The following is a 21,746-nucleotide window of genomic DNA, read 5'->3' on the forward strand; positions in this document are numbered from 1 at the left end:
TAGCCCATCCATTATAATTTGTGCTACCCATACACTGGCAGGGGTGGGGGTGGGGGGGAGGAGACACCCACTAGAACATGGTTGATCTACCAGGAGCCACAGCCTTAAAGGAAACTGACTCCCCTCTCCCAGCATCACTCACTCTTGAGACCTTCCCACCTCAGTATTTAAACTTCAGTTATTCCATCATGTGCATAAATTTGAGCATATGCATTCTCCGAACTGTCCATGACATATATACATAAATATATCAATTCATTGGCTTACAACAACTGGTCATGGCACAGGGGACTTCTTTGCACACATCTCCTTGCACGTGTGTGCGTGTGCACTAGGCAGGAACTATGGCAGATAAGACAGCATGTCTTGCCTCCTCCAGCTGCGTGCTCTGACTTCATGTGTAGTGAGTCATCGAATTGTCAACAGTGTCCTTTGCTCTTTAAGGTGAAACAGGAAGTACAGAACAGTGTAGCTAGGGAGGGTAGTTATGGTTATAAAATCATATGTGCATGTGTGTTCAAGCATGCTGTTTGTCACTGTGCAAAACCATGTTTCTTACAATGAGTTATGTTAAGAAAGTGAAGGAAAAAAGTGTTTCATGATTATAGAACAGACATCCTTCCAAGCTGACTTGCTAAAACTCCATTTAAACAATTTATACTTTTCTCTTGATGTCAGCAAATTCCTTTTTCTATGGTTTCAATATCTGGCTAATTTTTCTGGAATTTTTTTTGTGGTACTTGTCTTTTTTTGATCAAGATTACCATTCATATTTGATATCTGGGAAGTCTGATTATTTACTATTTATTTTTTGTTTCTTTTAAGGATTGTCTTTATTTTTGTTTTTTAATCTCTACTTTCCCATGTGAATTCTGACATTATTTCAGGTCTCTATAAAAATGATTTTAATTATCACAGCCTCTGACTATCAACCTCTCTGGTAACACTGTCTGAAAGAAATCAAATGGTGCCACCACTATGAAGCCCAGCCATAAAAGGCAGATCTCGACCTTACTTCCATGTTTTAAATTCTGGATTTGATTGGCCAAAGACAAACTGCACCGGGAAGCATAGTTGCAAGGGTGTCCAGGCAGTGTACATTTTTAGCCTTAACACCTCAGCAGTGCAAGGAGAAGAGCGAATTTCAAACAGGGTTACAACTTCTTAATGGATCATGACATTGACTTATGTCACAAATGACAAAAAAAAAAAAAAAGAAACAAAATTGTTAATGAATCATCTTTTGTAAAAGCTACACACACATTTATTTTCTATTTTACACACGTTTATATATAGAACTTTAAGGAGAGAGGAGAGAATATATGAAAGTGTTTCTTGGGCTGGGGAGATAGCTCAGTGTGTAAAGTGCCTGTTATGCAAATATGAGGACCTGAATTAGGATCCCAAGCATCCACGTAAAAGCTGAGTGCAGCTGCATTCCTCTGTAGCCGTGGTGCTCAGGAGTGGAGAAGTGGAGGAGTGGACCCCGGAGCCTCACCGGCCAGCCAGTCTAACCAGAATGATGAGCTCCAAATTCAGTGACGCCGTCTCTAAGAGTTACGTGGAGAATGATAGAGGGCGATTCTCAACATCAACCTCTGGTCTCTTCCACACACAGATACACAAATGTGTGCACATTGCACACACGAACATATACGTATTTTTTTTAATTGTGCATGTGGGGTGTGTGTGTGGATCAGAAGACACAGTTCTTTCCTTCTACTTTTATGTGAGTTTTGGGAACCGCAGTAACACAAGTGCCTTTATGCACTGAGCCATCCTGTTGGCCCCATAACAGTTTTTATTGTGGCTTGGGATCCAGAAAGTCTGAAGATTGGGGTACCAGGAGATGCAGATGCCATGTGCCACTCACCTTATCTACTACAGTATCCCTTATTTCGCTAAGGGAGCTTTCTGTATTTTCAGAACCTTACATTTTTACTTTGTGTGTCTATGTGTACCACAGTGTGCATGTGGAAGTCCTACAGCAGCCTGCATGAATCAGTTCTCCACTTCCTTTAGCTGCGTCCCAGGCATTGGACTGGGGTTCAGGCAGAGCCATCTTGCTAGTGTTTCCTGTATTCTTTACTGCTGATAGCTTTTACTTGGGGGAATACTGAATGCTGTACCTACAGAAGTGGTCACGAGTCTTTCTCATCTGATGTACTTATTACACCACAGATTTTCCACAATACATCACCTTCTCATTCTTTAACACTGTTTTCCTGGGGTTCTCTTTTAAGCCCCTAACTTGTTTCTTACAAGCCATCTCATACATTACTTGTGATTTCTAGTAGGTGCTGTGTCTGTCCAAGTTGCTACTGCATTCCTAATGCACTCTGTATGAACAAAAGGCCTGTATTCTGTCATCCTTTAATAAATTCACAAGAGGCAGGCACTAATACTTCCCTTCCTATAACCCTACAGCAGCCAGGGTCTGAGTTGATGGCCGTGGCTCCTTTTGCCACTGAGGGCCACGTGGATGTCTGGGGTCTGGTTAGCCATCTGAGACCATGTTGGTGTCGGAGGTCCATGCTGCTGCTGAGGCCATACTGATCTGGGTAGCCTATGATGATCACAGGGCAATGGTGATGTCCAGGCCTGAGCTGCAGCCTAGGGCTATCTCTGGGTCCATCATCCTAAGGCAGCCACGGTCTGAATTGATGTCCATGGTTACTGGTACTAGTGAGGGCCGAGCAGATGCGTGGGGTTTGGGCAGTCACCTGAGACCATGCTTCTGCTGGGGCTATACTGAGCTGGGTGACCTGAGCTGCCACAGGGGCCATAGTGATGTCTGGGCCCTAGCTGCTGCCAAGGGCCATGTCTGGGTCCATGGTCCTGCTGCAGTTGGGGTCTGTGTTGATGTCTGTGACCCATATTACCACAGGGGTCATGTGATGAAATATGCCATAGGAATCATGTGATGAAATCTGAGTATAGTGATATTTTATTTGTATTGAAATGTGATTTTATTTGTATGTTAATATAGTTGCCTTGGGGTCAGAACAAGCCATAGCAGAAGCTGGGCGGTGGTGATGCACCCCTTTAATCCCAGCACTTGGGAGGCAGAGCCAGGAGGATCTCTGTGTGTTCAAGGACACAGCCAGCGTGGCAACACACACCTTTAATTTCAATACCAACCATAGAAGACCTGGAGGTCTGAACAGACAGGCAGTGACAAGGAGGTCATGTGGCTGGGTTTACAACCAACAAGAAGGCAGAACAAAAAGTCTATATAAAAGATAGGACAAAGGAAGTAGCTCTCTTGTGGAAAGACAGCAAAAGCAGTCAAGGGTAAGGTTTTCAGTTCTTGCTCTGACCTCGTGGTTTTTAACCCTGCAATTGGATCTGTGTTTCTTATTTAACAAGATGGTTACATCTACATCTGAGGGCCATGGTGAGCCGGTCCACCCTTTGCTGGCCCTAGCCTCCACTGGACACTGCAGCAAGAAAATTGGCCTGGACACCCACAGGAGAGATGGCCCCAATGTCCTGGGCATAGTCCCAACCCTTACCACAGGCTTGGGAAAACCTGCCCTGGTGGTACAGGCATGGAAGAGCTGGCTCTGCTCCTCCCCTGAGGGTGGGGACCAGTGGTCCGGTCTGACCCACTCAGCTACCACCCAGGCCTACATCCAGCACTCGCCAACATCTGCTTCATCTATGACCTGCTGGAGCCCGTGAAGGGACTGCTCCCGTAGACCGATACCAGAAGGATCTCCATGACTCGGGATGGCCACAGGATATCTGAGAGGAGTTTCAGTGAGGATCCAGTGATGATGGTGTACCAGAAACCAGAGGTCTTGAACCAGACCAACGGCTCATTGCAATGAACATTTGTAAAGCTGACTGGACAAAAGGGTGTACTGTGTAACACACCACGGCTCCCAATGTCACTAAGGTGAATGAAGAAGTGTTGGAGAAGTGGGAGAGACAGAGGAGTGAAGAAGGTTTTTGTTGTTATTGTTGTTGATGTTTTGTTTTGATTTTTTAAAATTTTCTTTTGGGGGGGCACTGTAAAGGTGAAGGGTGGATATGGGTGGTCTGGGAAATGAATGGAATTGGGATGAATGATGAGATACTCCCAATTAATTAAGCAATTATTAAAAAAAAAAAAAAACAGAGAAAAAAGAAAATCCCTTCATCTTTGTTACCTTTGCAACTTAAGGAGCAATGATAACAGATCTGTATGGAGAAGCCCTACGGAAAGTGGGTTTCAATGCCAATCTTAAGTGACAGTTACCTGAACATGTGTGTGCTAAGAACAGAAGTTATAGACCAGACGTGCCTTCCTTGGTCACAGCAATGACAGTGCCTGTTCAGGCCGAAGCCACCCAGCAGTGACCCAGAAACTATTGTACTTTGTAACGTGTTCATGTTGAGAACTGAAGAATACCACCCTTGCTCCGGCAGCCCAGCTCTGGTGCACCCGGGCCTGTGGTTTAAATGCAGAAGGAAACCGCAGTGTGAGGACCACTCAGGCCATGAGACCTGTGGGCCTGAAACCTGAGTTTTCCCACTTGTCCTACATTTTTCTTGTCATTTTGAGGAAAAAACCTTACTTTTGTTGTTTAGTTCACACAAATTCATGGTATCTTTATTGTTACATATGTGTAACACACACACACACACACACACACACACACACACACACACACAAATATACAGGACCCTGCACCTAAAGTGCATGATGTCTTCAGCAACAGGGACTCACCTTCCACTTCAGGGGTGGTGGTGGTGGGGAAACGAAGGCAACAGCCTGCACTGTTTGGGGGTCTCCTGGACAACCCTGACCAACTCAGCCTGTGTTAGGCTTTTTGTTACACAGTCTATGGTTCTTGGTGGGAGTGTTGTCAACTCAGATGGGAAGTTTTATTTAGACTATTTGTGTATATTTACACACTGACTTACATGTATTATAGGTATTTTTAGGTAGACAGTTAATAGTATGATTCCTTATGACTTTTTCATATATCCTTACTGTTATTTTAAAGATGCTTTTAATGGACTATCTATACAAATAAAATATGTCCCCTACAAAGTAAGATTTCCAGTAATTTAATCAATGCACATATATATATATATATATATATATATATATATATATATATATATATATATATACATGTGCACATTCTGTACTATCAATATTTATTAACAGCTATCACAGGGAATAAATTCCATCTTTACAAAGGCAGTGGAAATAATTATTAAACTATGCTAGAGGACTATCCAGGGAGAAGAAAAAAATATATATCTCACAAGAGCAGCCGACAGCCAACCCAGCCTTATTACACAACATGTAGTTCAAACTGGGGTCTCTCCTTCTAACTCCCAAAACAAACACAGAGCCACAATTACAGAGCCTTCCTGTTGCTTAGCCAGAAGCAACAGGAACCTCAACAGTAACAGAGAACAGAAAAATCCACATGGGAAGCAAAGGCATGGCACTGCTTTCTCTGAGGCTGGATGATGGATACATTTTCTAATATCAAGTTTTCTATAATGGGTTATATTATTCTTATAGAGATCAAACCAGTCAAAATGACATATATATTAACTTACTGCTTTATTTTATCACTTTATTTGACAAGAACCGAGTGCTTCTGGAAGCCCTTCTTCTCCTCTCCTAAGGAGCTGACCTCCATTTCCTGGAGAAGAAAGAAGCAGGACTCCACAGTTTGGGGGTGTGGGGCACACTTTGCTGAGATTTGCGGGTATGATGTTTCAGGGAGTTCCACAACCTTCCTGACAGCTAGACACAGTATCACCTATAAGATCTTCACGGCATCACAGCCAATGTTCTCTCCAGTGGTAGAAATGGCTCCCCCACCATCAAGGGCATCAAGGAAAACAGTGTTTTAACAAAGAAACAGGTGGGTATAATGCTAGTACGCCAAGACAACATGGAGGCGGCAACAGGATGCAGGTACCCATGATTTCCAGAAGCATCCACAGTGCACCTTTCCTTCATATTTGTGTGCTTTCTGTTCCCAAGAGATGAGCATAAACAGACATTCTAAACACACAGCAATTTCCCTGGCTGGGAAAGTGATCAGTTGCCCACACACGGACTCTTGACTTATATGCCTCTTTGAGAGTGTTCAAGTTTTGTGAGAAACAGATATGAAGTGTGATTTGGATTTATTTGGAAATCAATGGAAGCACTTAACACACACTCCACATTTTCTTTAAAAATCATCCTGCCATTTGAGAAAACAAGTAACAGCTGGTGTAGGGCAGGGTTCACGCCCTGCTGTGCCATCCAAATCCCTCCCTCCCTGCACACCAAAGACCGCAAACACGGTGAGAGAAACCCTTCACTCTTAAATTAAGTCCCATTTAAAAAGTGCCAGCACATCCCTTGCTGACTTCGCCCAACTTGGAGAGTTTCATTAGTGACTGTGCATGATTTTGAAGTTATTGCTGACGCTAGAATCTCACAGAGAAAAACTTCCCAAGTGTTTAACTGGAAACATTGCACAACCCAAGTGTCAAGGGAGCTACCAAGCCACAGCCGGTCCTCTGACGCCCACGAACTGCTCTGTGGACTCTGGCTTCTCCTAGAGAACCATCGATAGCAGACTAAAGGCACAAGCTGCGCTGTCAATCAATGGGTGAGAACCAGCTGAAGACTCATTTCGCCAGCTGAGGGAAAGCTGGGGGATCTGGACACATCACCTTGTACCACAAGATTCCTGATGGGGAGCAGCAAGTGACAGGGACAGATGTCAAGTGGACTAGGAATATGAAATCTTGGGGGGAGCGCTGGCTAATCCTAGTAAACTGGGGGCCGTTTCACACACCTGCTCTTGGGTCCCACAGAAGGGAAGCAGCATGAGACACACAAGTCAGCCACCTGGATGGTGGACCCCAGCTGTGTGGCCAGAGGCAATGAGTCTCTCAATGTGCCAAGGTTCTCCCTTTAGGGATCTCCTCCAACCTGGTCCTGTGTCTGGAGATGTCAGTGGGCGGAGTACATCGCTGGCAGTTAAGCTGAACCCGAGGCACCCATGATGAGGATGCTTTGCTTCTGGGAGGAATGTGGGCCCTTCACTTGATCATCTGCGTCTCCTCATCTGCATCATAGAACTCCTCCTCCTCACTCTCACTCCCCAAGGTGCTGGCCTTGTCCAGGGGCTGAAATGGCAAAGGAGATCTTGTCTAGGCAGTAAAATGATGTCACAACAGGCCTAAATGAGAATTACCACCCAGACACTCGCATGACAATTTTGTTGTTGTTTTGAGACAGGGTCTCACATAGCTCAAGCTACCCTCCATTTTCCTATGTAGCTGCCTCTACCTCCCAAGGGCTGGGTTTACAGGGGTCTACCAGCACTCCCAATTTTAGGTGGTTCTGGGAATCAGACCTCAGAGCACCTCATGCATTTAACACAAAAACTCTGCCAACTGAACTATACCCCAGCCCCAACAAATGTATCTTCATGACATCTGCTCTCCTAAGGAACTGTCCTTAGAGTGTTCTCAGAAAACTAATGAGTCCCTTACCATCTCTATTTTGCTATAAATCATCTGCTGTCCATTTCACCTTTGTTTTCCATTCTATTTTCAGTCTGAACTTTATGTTCTGTTTTGTTTTCAAAAACTCTCTTTGCCCAAGTGGAAGACCCGGATGATTACAAGTGTCTCTATACCTGTGGAGGATCCAAGGTCTGTAGAGACAAGGCTTCCTCCCCTAACCTCCTGTACGAGTACATTTGAAGGTCAGAAAATGTCTCCAGCAAGGGGCTGTTCAGAGTCTCTGGCAACAGCAGGCTCAGGATACCTGAGGTCAGGCCGGTGGCTCCAAACACGATGAAGGGCAGAGACCACTGCAGGTACTTCTGTGGGTACAGAGTGGATGAAAACAACAAACCCATCAGTTCCTTAGCAGGTGATCTCAGCAGTCCTGTGACCAAGAATTGCTTTTATTTTTTCTTTTCCACCGTCTACTCAGCACCTTCCCACTAGACTACACCATATACCATGGTTCTGTTTTTTTGCACTCTAAGACAGTTATCTCAGGATCACAGAACGTTTCTTCACACATGCAGAGATGGAGCCCAGTGAGTCGAGGGCTGCTAGAGAATATGGACTAGATGTTTTGGACCAACCATCTCAGGCAAGGTACAGTCACGGCCATCTGCGAGCTTGGGAGGCCCACACAGGCAGAGCTCACAGGAACTCTCCAGTGCAGCTTCCACTTGAAGGAGAAGTCTGCTCTGTGGGGAGCCCCATGTTCTCTTCACAGGAAGGAGACCCTGGGCTATTTGTTGATGAACTTGGAAGTTGTCAAATGTATCATAACATTACCACTGACAGGCCTAAGATTAAAGGAGTAGAAATTGAAGGAAATGATCCAGAGTTTTAAACTATTTGAGTGGAATATAGTGCTACTAGCAACTGCTTCAGAGATTCCAAAGGTATTTTTATGGTGAATCAATGTTTTCTTTCAATGCACAGGCTCCCAGCCACAATGGGTTGGCTCTACCTTTTAGGTTATTTCTTCTCAAGATCTTCTAGAAAAGCCCTCAAAGGTGGTGTCAAAAACCACAGTATAAGTAATATCTTAACGATATTTTATTATATAATAACATATTGTGACATAATGCTTTAAAAATATTTTGAGATTTTTAATTATGCATATGTGGGTACATGCACGGATTTGCTAGTGCCCATGGCAGTGTCAGATCCCCTGAAATTCTAGGTTGGGAGCTGCCTCACATGGGTGCAGGGAGCAAACCAGGGTTCTCTACAACAGCTGGCATGCTCTAAACCACTGAGCCATTTCTCCAGGCTCTTTCATAAACGTTTTAGAATTCAGACTCTTTGTTAGTGTAAATAGAGAAGTGCCCTGGACCCTTAGTTATTGATGTAGCAGGAAAAACTCATCTGCAGCCCCAAGGACACTCAATAACAAAGGGACATTCTGAACCTCAGAAGACAGAAAAGCATGATGCAGCTGTAGTGTTCTTGGTTACCACATGTCTGCCTCCTTTCTGAGACAGCTCAAGGTCCCGTGATTGATCTCATGACTGTCTATCAGTTAAGACATTTATTGTCCCAGGGATAAGGCTGGCTGTTATTTTAGAAACAGCCTTTATCACAAAAGCTGGGTTCTCTAATAGCTCATCAGGCTTCACAAGCAGGTCTTGGGTTATCTGTAGGACCCTTTCCAGCTCCATGGCTCATGTCTGTCCTCTGCCTAGCAAAATCAAGAAGAGAGCTGCATGAGCCCATGGCTTTCACAGAGCTTGAGCATTTATGGCTGCAAGGAATTGAAAATGGTCACTTGTTTCTCCTGATCCCAAAATGCCAAAGAAGACAGAGGCATGCATGCTGCTAGGTGTGCTTCTCCAGTTTTCTTTGCAGTGGTGAGAACACATGCAACCTGCTTCTAAAGCACTGTGGAGCTGAAGGCAATGCCTACCTCTTACAGCTGCTGTGACGGGATATGCAGCAACATACGCAAAGTGCTAGGATAGAACCCAGCATGCCATAGAAGATCATAAAAACTAATTAACTGACTTCTGAATGTCTATGGACAGGGCTTGCTGGTATCATCAGACACGATAGAGTCCAGATGAACAAAAAGCCAGACCCACCAGGGGAAGATGCCCAGTCCATCTACCTGAAAGGACACTGGGCTCTTCATTGAAAAGGCACAGGAGTCACATTTTTGCAGCTGATCTTGGTTGAACCTGTTCATTACCTCTTTCTACACAAAAGCACACATGTGTTCCAAAGCAGAGAACCAGGAAAAACAGAACCAGGAGGTACAAACCAACCAGTGAGGGGATGAAAGGGGCAATGATCCCTCCAACTCGGGAGAACATGGAACATGCTCCAAGGCCAACATTCCTGGAAGGCATAAGAAAAAACAAACTCACTAATTAAATACAAATCTTTAAGTTCCAGGGGGACAGTTTAAATACTCTGGGTTGGAAGAATACAATAAGCTCAAAATGGTAAATAATTCCTAAGTAGAAGGTAGTTCTGCCTACTAGACCTTGCTGTGAGACCAAAGAGTTCTAGATAGCCACCATATAGAAAGTCACTGGACACATGAGGCTTCTCAGTCCTTGAAATGTGACTCATGAGGATAAGGAAATGAACTTTTATTTAAAAAACAAGTCTTGTTAGAGTCACCCTGGCTGGTCTTGAACTGTGGCAATCCTTTTGTCTCTGCCCCCAACTCCTGGAATTCAAGATATGAGCCACCATACCCAGCAGAAACCGATTTATTTTTTAAAGATTTATACACACACACACACACACACACACACACACACACACACACACACACACACAGCTTGTTTGTTTGTTTTTTGTTTTTGTTTTTGTTTTTCAAGACAGGGATTCTCTGTGTAGTTTTGTGCCTTTCCTGGAACTCACTCTAGCCCAGGCTGGCCTCAAACTCATAGAGATCCGCCTGGCTCTGCCTCCTGAGTGCTGCCCGTCATAGATTTATATTTATTTTTATTGCCTTGGTCACAGTGTCTCTTCACAGTGATAGAACAGTCACTAAGATAATAGGTGATTAAACGCTCTCGTGATTGACACATGCCCATGCAAAGTAGGGAAGGCCATCCCTGCCCACAGAAGCAGAGTCAACAAAGCCCCATACCTGATGACAGTGGGGTAGAGCTCAGAGGTGTAGATGTACACAATGTTGAAGGCAGCACTGATCGTCAGCTTCCCCAGCAGGGACAGGGAATGGCTGTTGACCACGGCAAACACACCTGTGTCTAAGGAGGACAGAAAGCACTTGTGAAGACGACAGTAGGAACAGGTCCTTCAAATGACACATTTCACTGTGAAGGAGCAAGAAGCATTCATCTTCGTCTCCACAAACACACAACCCAAAGGTTTGGTCCAACACACACACACACACACACACACACACACACACACACACACTCGGTGCTTTCTCAATGTCTTGGCTATCTCTGTGGTTTGACACACTGACTGTCATTCAGGAGCATGTGACCTTCACTCGTTCACAAGAAGCCCTGAACACTTCTGTGCTGACAGGCAGTAAGCATGCTTGCCACAGTCTCTCTATCCCCGCTGACCTCTTTATCCATAGTATTTGTTTTTGCTAGCTTTCCTTCTTTGCAATAATGGCTGGAGTAATAGGCTTAAGAGAGAAGGTTTGCTTGGGTTCAAGGTTCTAGAGGTTTCTGCATGGCTGGTTAGCCTTGTGCTTTAACCCTGAAGGGAGGTAGGTCAAAGTGCATGATGGGCCAACCTGTTCACCTCATGGTGGCCAGGAATCAAGGGAGGACAAGGAAGCCAGGGGCGTAATAGTCTCTTCCAGGGTCTGCTTCCCACGACCTCACTTCTTCCCATCAGTCCTCACATCCTGAACAGTACCTATGCTTGGAGTCCAAATTGTGAGCATATGGGTCTTTGTGGGATGTTCAAAATCTAAAATACAGAAGTATTCCACTGAGTTAAGGAATAATCTCCTTAAATTTTTGAGAGAGGATATGACAGTGTTCTGTAGAGAACAACTTCTAATCCTTTTTCTTCTTGATTTCTTGTTTGGGTTATTAATCGGTAATTAGATTTGAATTTCTTATTCTATTTACATAAAATGCAAAAAATTCCAGTTTTGCTTCCTTAATAAAATATTATCAATTATCCTGATTCTTTCCTTTATTAGCTGGGATTCTATAGTTGTTGCCTGTCAAATATACCGAATGTCTCCCCTTCAAAAATCCACACACCTCTGCCTTAAAAACAGCAATTTTCTCCTTGTGAGCAGAAAGCTATTCTCACACTCGGTGTGCCTCCTCGTGTCACTGGCAAACCTGCACTGCACTTCCTCCCTGACTCCAGCACTCTGGCCAGCTGCCTTCCTCTCCCACGTCACACTCGTGAAGACCAGCAGCACTGTCCTGATCACCAATGTCACTGCCTCGCTCTTCCTGCTTGACATTTCTGCGAAACAGAAGACCTCTCCCTTCCTTGGGACTATGTGGTTGACTATGTGAGCCCCTCTTCCCTCACATCTCACTGAAATGGCCACTCCTCCTGGACCTGCCACGGCCTCTACTTTCCAGTCCATCGACTGCATGCCCCAGGCATTCTCTTGTCCTTACTCACTTTCCTACTGTTTGCCAAAAACGTGTTTCACCTTAGTATTTCATGCCAAGGTTAGCGAGGTTAGCGTCTTATGTATACAGTCTGACTCCCAGGATTCCCGTAGACTAGGGCACTTGGTTGGTTACTAAGTATCTGTTGAGCTAAAAGGCACTGGGACTCCAACTTGCATGAACATGGTGGGAAGAATCTGTTCACATTGCCTCGGCTGCCAGCGAGGAGGATGTGCCACACATCTAAAACCATGTTCCCCTCCTGCTTAACTGTGGGACAGGGCTTCATCTACCTTACCATGGTGTCATCAGACCACAACCATCTTAACCATGTGGGCTGCACTCCATGCTGCCAAGGTATTTGGGGATGATCTTTGCTAGAGTAAGCAGTACATATTTAAGCTACAAGGTCTTTCTGAAAGACAGTCACACCTCCCAGCATTTGCTCCAAGGTATGCTTCTAGGATTCTGAGATCACTACATCTCACTTCTGATAACAATTTAATGAGATTATTCATTTCTCCATTTAAATGAGTAATGAGGACACATGAGCCTCATCACTATTTTCTAGAAAACTGAGTCAGGAGAAGGTACTGAGTAGCAGGGACGAAAACAAAAATGTGTAATTGTGTAAACTGAAGTTCCCAGAAAACAAACAAGCAAGGTGCCCATGCTGAAGCCTCCACAGGTTGGGAACAACAGGTTAGAACTCTAACTATAGGGAGTTAGAACGGTGCAGATTCACAGTCCAATCACCAGGCTTTCTTGAGTGCCCTTACCGGCCACTCATTCCCCACCCCTACGTTTGATCTAATATCTCTGGACTATAAAGAAAAAGTCTTTGAAATGGATTCTAGTAGATCAATGTCTTCTACCAGCTCCAAGGACAAGAATGTCACCAGCGAGCATCTGAAACCTGTAACAGAATTGTCGTTTGTTTAATCACTTTGCTGTAACCATTTGCCTGTGGTCCCCCACAAATGCAAATAGTGGGTGCAATTGTTACTTCTTTTATTCTGTGACTAGTAAAAGCCTATGTGACTGCTTTCTTAATGGAACATGTTATCCTGGGTTCCCTCAATCTATATAGGTTCCTATACTGTGGTCATCTTTATATTTGGCTCAAGAATAAAAGATCTCTCATTCCTCTTGAAGTGTGTTGACTTTTGACTGCAAAAGGATTTTGGTAGGATGGATTTCCCTCACACCCAGCCCCGTGCACAGTGGCATCTTTCAAAAACACATGGAGGCACCCCACATCTTTACTCACAGGACTGAAGATTGCCATCTGGAAATTTAAATTCACACGGAGGACAGAGACTGCCGTCTAACCCCCACAGGGTCCAAAGCTGCAAGAGGGCTCCCATGTGGGGTGGAAGACACCTCCAGCCAGAGCTCATCTGGGGAGGCTGGCTATGGCCACAGGCCAAAGCCCCCCCCCCCCAGCTTGAACTTCTCTCCTGTCCTCCTGCCAACACACCTGCAGTCACCTCTTGGGGGGATGCCACCTCTTCCCCAAGACAGTTTATGTCAACAGCAGACAGCTTTCTTTGTTAAGAGTCCTGCTTGTGCAGCTGCTGGGCTGCTGGCTTTGTTCCAGAAGGCTCTGCAGCCACTGAGCTGGTCCCCTGTCTTCTTGTCCTACATTACCAGTCATTACCAACAAATGGTCAAAGTGTTGTTTGGGGGAAAAAAAGCAAGTAATTTAAAGGGAAAATGAAAATGAAGTTATGTTTTTTAAAAAGTGGATTTGCATAACATTTGTATCTTTCCATGTACCGAACTCCACCAGGTCATAACTTATCTCCAATGATGCAACTTTGAAGGACTGCATTTTCAGGACGTTCAGAAGACCTTTTAGGACCATCAGCATAAATGTCTCTTTTGTTCATTTATTATTGAGTTGTAAGATCCATTGATTCAATCTTTCAACATTTATATATTTTAAAAATCTTTTCTTCTAGTTTGTGCCTTACTTTTTTCTTTGAGGGTGTTTTAAGAGACTCATGTTCCCTTGGTTGATCAGGTTGGCCCTGAACTCCTGGCTCAAACAATAAATTGTTTGGTTCCAAATAAAACATCAGCTCAGTCATTCTCTTCTTCCAGTGGATGATCATAAGCAAATTTGTTTTGTTTTACTGTGTTGTGAGACAGCAGTGGTTATGGGTAGCCAAAGTTGACCTTGAACTCCCGGTGGTCTCCCTCCTCCTCCTGAGTACTGGGATTACAGGTGTGCACCAATACACCCAGCTCTCTACAAGCAGATGTTTGGCTGTTCATGTTTATAAACAGTAAGATAGCTCTATGTCCTGTAGTATACACAACAGGCAGACACAGCTGCTGTGCTTTACCTCTATGTCCTGTAGTATATAATACAACAGGCAGACACAGCTGCTGTGCTTTACCTCTATGTCCTGTAGTATATACAACAGGCAGACACAGCTGCTGTGCTTTACCTCTATGTCCTGTAGTATATACAACAGGCAGACACAGCTGCTGTGCTTTACCTCTATGTCCTGTAGTATATACAACAGGCAGACACAGCTGCTGTGCTTTACCTCTATGTCCTGTAGTATATACAACAGGCAGACACAGCTCCTGTGCTTTACCTCTATGTCCTGTAGTATATACAACAGGCAGACACAGCTGCTGTGCTTTACCTCTATGTCCTGTAGTATATAATACAACAGGCAGACACAGCTGCTGTGCTTTACCTCTATGTCCTGTAGTATATACAACAGGCAGACACAGCTGCTGTGCTTTACCTCTATGTCCTGTAGTATATACAACAGGCAGACACAGCTGCTGTGCTTTACCTCTATGTCCTGTAGTATATATATAATACAACAGGCAGACACAGCTGCTTTGCTTTACCTTTGCCTTTTCTTTTCCTGGTTCTGAACACTGAACCCAGGATCTCAGGAACTTACTTTGCTATAGTCAAACACCAAGCCCATTTGTCTTTTATTACATTTATTTAGTGTGTGTGTGTGTGTGTGTGTGTGTGTGTGTGTGTGTGTGTGTGTGTGTGTACACATGTGCCTGGGCATGTGTGGAAGCTGGAGGACAACTTTTGCGAGTTGGTTCTCTGGTTCTACAATGTGGGTCATGGGGACTGAACTTGGAGTTACCAGGCTCTGCAGCAGCCTGCTGAGTCATCTTGCTAGCCCCAATTTGTTTCTTGAAAAACAAAACAACAGAAACAGAGCAAAGCATACTGCTGTCACCACAGTCTACCTCTTCTAGACTCCACCTGAATGAACTAATACTCTGTGTACTTTGATGTCGGACTTCTTTCACTGAGCGTAAGGAGAGGCTCTGCTGTTGTGTGAGTCACAGGTCACATGGTATTGTTGAGTAAGAGCCTGTGCAGGTGGTAACAGTTGCTCATCTGTTCATCAGCTGGTAGTCTGGGCTCCTCCCAGCTTGGTTGCAGTGTCCTCACATCCTGAGCACTTGGCACAGAGCCTTGCTTCCCTGTGCTCCACATTAGGTGGGTGTCTGTGGCACTGTCCAGGGCAGCTGGGGCTTCATCACCGCAGCACTCACGGTGGTCAGCTATGTTCTCCATTTTTGGCTGTCCTGATGTGTGTACTGGTATCTCAGCACAGACTGGTCATTTTCCTAATGTCTGGTGGGTTTAAACATTTCTTTCCATGCTCATTTGCCCTTCTAACAACTTTGGGGAGAATTATCTGCTTAAATATTTTTGTTGTTGTTGTTACTATTATTATTATTGAGTTTTAAGGTTCCTTTCCTTATTTTGGATTCGATCCTTAATTATGCATTTTTTACAAGTATTTTCTCTTGGCCTGTGCATTACTTTTCATCTCTTTAAGGATGCTTTTCCTTTGTCTGAAGAGTCCTTTCTCCCTTAATTGGCCCTGAGCTCCCCAACCTCTTAATAGCTACTACTGCAGGTACACATCATTACACCTGGCAACAGCAACCTTTTGTTATCATTTGTTCATTGTTTGTTTGGGACAAGACTGCATGTACTCCAAGGCTAAGCCTGCACTTACGATATAGCTGAAGATGACCTTGAACTTCTGATCCTCCTGCCTCCACCTCCCAAGTGCTGAGATTACAGGTGTGCCCCACCACACTTGGTTTTTATGTGGTTTTGGGTGTTGGATTAAACCCAGGGTTTTGTGTGTGCTAGGCAAGCACTCTATCAACTGAGCTACAACCCTGGCTCAATAGAGTCTCTTTTTTTGTTTGTTTGTTTTTGAGACAGGGTCTCGCCATGTAACACTGGCTGCCCTGGGACTCACTTTGTAGACCAGGCTGGCCTAAAACTCAGAGATCTGCCTGCCTCTGCCTCCCAAGTGCTAGAATTAAAACCATGTGACACCATCACTGGTAAGGATCTTTTATAAAGCCAAAGTCTGTCTTTTGATCAAGTAGGTTATACTTTTTCCTTTTAGTGCTTCTTGTGTATGAGTTAATAAATCTTTGACTGGCTGGAGAGGTGGCTCAGTGGTTAAGAGCACTGGCTGCTATTCCAGAGGTCCCAGGTTCTATTTCCAGCACCTCATGGTAGCTCCCAACTCCAGTCCCTAGGGATCCATTGCTAGTCTCCATGGACACTAGGCAAGCACACAGTACACAGACAAACATGCAGATAAAACATCCATACACATAAAATAAGTGAATGGATTCATTTTTAAAAGGACTAAAAGCGTCTTTCTTAAAAGAAGGAAAAGAAATTTTGACTAACCCAGTCACTTCTCTGCTGTCTTATCTACTCTTTGGGTAGTTTCAGACTAAACAGTTATAATTATAGTTTTCCTTAGTTATAATACAAGATAAATTAGATGTAAAACTCTAGACTCACAAAGATAGGATAGATGATCGGATATTTTCTTTAATTTTGCCAAATATAAATGGATTAGATATCATAACTCTAATTCTTGCTTGATAACTGTTTTGTTATATGTAATTTTATTATGTTAAAGTTAAAAATCTTTCTTTTTGATTAGACAGAAAAGGGGAAGTGCTGTGGGATGGTCTTTCTGTACGCTGTGACTATGTGTTGCTAATTGGTTAATAAAGCTGTTTTGGCCTATGGCAACACAGGATAAGAACCAGGTGAGAAATCTAAACAAAAATACTGGGAGAAGGAAGGTGGAGTCAGGGTGGACGCTGTGCACTGCCCGGGGAGCAAAATGTAACAGAACACAGGTAAAGCCACATGACATGTGGCGATATATATAGATCAATAGAAATGGGTTAATTTAAGATGTAGGAGCTAGCTAGCAATAAGCCTGAGATATAGACCAAAAAGTTTGTTATTAATATTAAGCCTCTGACTGGCTATTCAGGTACTGGCGGGTAGGAAAGATTCATCTGGCTACAAGGCCTGGCATCCATTTTGATCTTATTACTGCATAAGATATGACTTCTTTCATTCACTGTGGTGGTATTGTGTTCTCCGAAATATTGTGCACACTAATAAACTTATCTGGGGTCAGAGAAGAGAACAGCCACAATATTATACATAAAGGATAGGCAGTGGTAGCACACACTTTTAATCCTAGCATTCCAGAGGCAGAAATTGGTCTGGATCTCTGTGTGTTCAAGGATACAGCCAGCTTGGAGACACATGCCTTTAATCCCAGGGAGTGATGGCAGAAAGAGAAAGATATATAAGGCGTGAAGACCAGAAACTTGAAGCTTTTGGCTGGTTAAGCTTTTAGGCTTTGAGTAGCACAGTTCAACTGAGATTCATTGAGATGAGGACTCAGAGGCTTCCAGTCTGAGGAAACAGGATCAGCTGAGGAACTGGTGAGGTGAGGTGGCTGTGGCTTGTTCTGCTTCTCTGATCATTCAGTGTTCACCCCAATATCTGGCCCAGGTTTGATTTTATTAATAAGAATTTTTAAGATTCATGCTTCAGTTCACAGCTGTGGTTCTTTTTAATATTCAGTTCTTTCCCCTGATCTATCCTACCAATAGCACACTATCTTGATTACTATAACTGTAAAAAAGTTAAAAGCAGATAAATTCTCCAACTTTGTTTTTCTTGATATTATTTTGGATAGTCTAGAATTCTTTGAGTGTTCATAATGTTTTTTGCACAAATTTATCCTGAATAAAATAATCTTCCTGGACATTTGATACTGTGCTAAAGATAAATCAGTTTGGTAAGAGATGAGGACTTAAGTAAGTTCTGACCTTTGAGCATGGTGGTCTCCTTATCTGTGAATATTACTATTGCCAATTCAATTATCCAGCCCTCTTTAGTTCCTCCTAGCAACCTTTCATGGATTTTCTCTCTAAATATTTCTAAATTTTATTACCAGTACCATTTATTTAATTGCATGTTAGATTATTTGCTAGTAATATATAGAAATAAAACTGTGTCATATGATTCTGACCAGCTCATTTATTTATTTTTAAAATTTTACATTTTTTTTTTGGCAATCTTACCAAAAGCAATCTATAGATTCAATGCAATCCCCATCAAAATACCAACACAATTCTTCACAGACTTGGAAAGAACAATACTCAACTTCATATGGAAAAACAAAAGACTCAGGATAGCTAAAGGAATCCTGTATGATAAAGCAACCTCTGAAGGCATCACTATCTTTGAACTCAAGCTCTACTATAGAGCTATAGTAATAAAAACAGCCCGGTACTGGTATAAAAACCGACATACGGACCAATGGAATCGAATTGAAGACTCTACATTAATCCACACACATATGAACACCTGATTTTTGACAAAGAAGCCAAAACCACACAATGGAAAAAAGAAAGTATCTTCAACAAATGGTGCTGGCATAACTGGATGTCAATATGTAAAAGATTACAAATAGATCCATATCTGTTACCATGCACAAAACTCAAGTCCAAGTGGATCAAAGACCTCAATATAAATCCTGTTACACTAAACTTAATAGATGAGAAAGTAGGAAGTACTCTTGAATGCATTGGCGCTGGAGAGCACTTCCTAAATATAACACCAACAGCACAAACACTGAGCACAACAATTAATAAATGGGACTGCTGTGGATATTGCTCTGTATAAATAAAATGCTGTTTGGCCAGTGGCCAAGCAGGAAGTATAGGTGGGACATGAGAGAAAAGAATTCTGGGAAGTGGAAGGCTGGGGGCGGAGAGACGCTGCCAGCCACCGCCATGACAAGATGTAAGGTACAGCCATGAACCAAGTGGCAAAGTATAGATTAATAGAAATGGGTTAATTTAAGATAGAAGAACTAGATAACAAGAAGCCTGCCATGGCCATACAGTTTATAAGTAATATAAGTCTCTGTGTGCTTATTTGGTTGGATCTGAGCGACTGTGGGACTGGTGGGTGAGAGATTTGTCCTGACTGTGGGCCAGGAAGGAAAACTCTAACTACATGGGACCTCTTGAAACTGAGAAGCTTTTGCAGAGCAAAAGATACGGTCAATAAGACAAAAAGACAGCCTACAGAATGGGAAAAGATCTTCACCAACCCCACATCTGACAGAGGATTGATCTGCACAGTATATAACGAACTCAAGAAATTAGACATCAAAATACCGAACAATCCAATTACAAAATGGGCTACAGAGCTAAACAGCGAATTCACAAAACAAGAAACACAAATGGCTGAAAGACATTTAAAGAAATGCTCAACATCCTTAATCATCAGAGAAATGCAAATCAAAACGACTCTGAGATACCACCTTACACCTGTCAGAATGGCTATGATCAAAAACACTAATGACAGTCAATGTTGGAGAGGATGCGGAGCAATGGGAACACTCCTCCACTGTTGGTGGGAATGCAAACTTGTACAACCACTGTGGAAGTCAGTATGGCGGTTTCTCAGAAAATTGGGAATCGAACTACCTCAAGACCCAGCCATACCACTCTTGGGCACATACTCAAGGAATGCTCAACCATACCACAAAGATACATGCTCAACTATGTTCATAGCAGCATTATTTGTAATAGCCAGAACCTGGAAACAACCTAAATGCCCATCAACTGAAGAATGGATTAAGAAAATGTGGTACATATACACAATGGAGTACTACGCAGCAGAGAATAACAATGACAGCATGAAATTCGCAGGCAAATGGATGGAACTAGGAAAAAATCATCCTGAGTGAGGTAACCCAAACCCAGAAGGACAAACATGGTGTGTACGCACTCATAAGTGGATTCTAGATAGAAATCAAAGAACAATCAGATTGCAACCCCCAGAACCATAAGGCTATATATATATGACATGGAGGACCCTAGGATGACTGTTGCTTATAATAAGATCTGGTTTTACTCAATTACTGAAAAACCCTCAATGAAACATCACAATATTAAGGTAAGAATTTACTCTGTATCAAGCTGATAATAGAAAAGTAATTAATTAATCTAAAAAAATAAAAAAGAAAAGAAAAAATTGAACTATTAAAAACAAACAAACAGACAAACATATTTTGCTACAGCAAAAAGGGGAAACTAGGGGCTCATCATTCCTCTCCACATTCTATTCTTTCCCTTGTATTATATATTTTAAATTTCTTACCAGTGGATCCTGCTGGAGTATCCACTGCAGATAAGCACTGGAGGGCTCCTGTTGCAAATTGCCCTCTGGAGCGATGGTTGGACCTTTCTACTGACACTTGGAGGGGACCCAATCTGGTGTTGGTGTAGTCCCGGGGTTCTGTTTATGTCTTTCCTCAGGACAATGAGGTTCCTCATTGGGTTTCTGAGCGCTGAGTGTGCCCTGTGGCTGCAGCTGAAGCCCAACATGGCAGAGACCTATTGGGCCTTCATGAAAAACTCTCCCCTTCTGATGCCAATGGGGATTGAAAGCCCAATATGGCCAGCTTTGGCAAGCATTAACGTAAGCCTAGGAACTGCAGCCATGTAGTTGGATTCTCCAGAAGGTAATGTATGGTAACTGTTCTTTCAAGTATGTTTGAGAATGTGTCACCCAGACACCTTGGAGATTAAGAATAACACTGAAGGTCACTGACCTCCATTTATTAACAGTAGCATGCCAGCTAAGCATTTTCATTCTCACAACCCTATTCAAGCTGGAGTAGCACCTACTTCTCAGGAGTGGCTCTGTGGAACATTTTTTGGCCTCCTGAAATTCATTTATCCCCCTTTGAAGATACCTTAAAATTTGTGAGTCTGAATGTAGTCATTATGAGACCATTAGTGCTGTTCCTTGTGAGCTGCCTGTTTTTCCTTTGTGGTTCTTAGTAGTTCTTTTACAGCGCTGCCAGCTTAAGTTGTGCTGGGATCAAGAATAATGGGCCTTAGTGGTTCGTGTTCCTGGAGTTGCATCCATGCCAATGGATACCCACATGCTCCAGAAGAGAATTTGACATCGCAGCTGCCATTGTTGCTGCTATAACAGTGGCACCCACTGCTACTACTGTTTCGGGGATTGCCATTTCATAATTGGTTACTACAGCTAGCATAGTGGGGACCCTGGCAGCAAAAGTAGCTACCACAGTTAATTAATCTTTCATTCTATTGGGCATGACAAATTGAAATCAATAGTTATATACATTTCAATTGGCCTTGAAAGCTATAAATTTACAAACTCAAGTTTCACTTGCTCTCAGGATGCCATCTTACAAGGACTCCAATTTGCAGTAAGGCTCGTTAAGGAAGGGAATGGCTCAGTTGCCT

The 21,746-nt window shown here is 43.2% G+C and overlaps 1 protein-coding gene across 2 annotated transcripts in view; it reads right to left on the reverse strand.

Moving 5' to 3' along the window:
- Positions 1-5,545: 5,545 nt before the first annotated feature.
- The window catches only part of Slc22a15 (solute carrier family 22 member 15), a 62,130-nt gene continuing 45,929 nt past the window's right edge, over positions 5,546-21,746 (reverse strand). The window contains exons 9-12 of one of the 2 annotated variants that reach the window (XM_036190033.1): positions 10,628-10,748; positions 9,789-9,861; positions 7,656-7,844; positions 5,546-7,140 (exon numbers count right to left, since the gene is read on the reverse strand). In XM_036190033.1, the coding sequence (XP_036045926.1) occupies positions 7,054-7,140; positions 7,656-7,844; positions 9,789-9,861; positions 10,628-10,748 (470 nt within the window). In that variant the 3' untranslated portion in view covers positions 5,546-7,053. Of the gene's footprint in view, positions 7,141-7,655; positions 7,845-9,784; positions 9,862-10,627; positions 10,749-21,746 lie in introns of those variants that run through there. The other variant, XM_036190034.1, reaches the window with a different exon arrangement.

This window comes from Onychomys torridus, chromosome 6 (assembly GCF_903995425.1).
Source record: "Onychomys torridus chromosome 6, mOncTor1.1, whole genome shotgun sequence".
Taxonomy (NCBI): domain Eukaryota; kingdom Metazoa; phylum Chordata; class Mammalia; order Rodentia; family Cricetidae; genus Onychomys; species Onychomys torridus.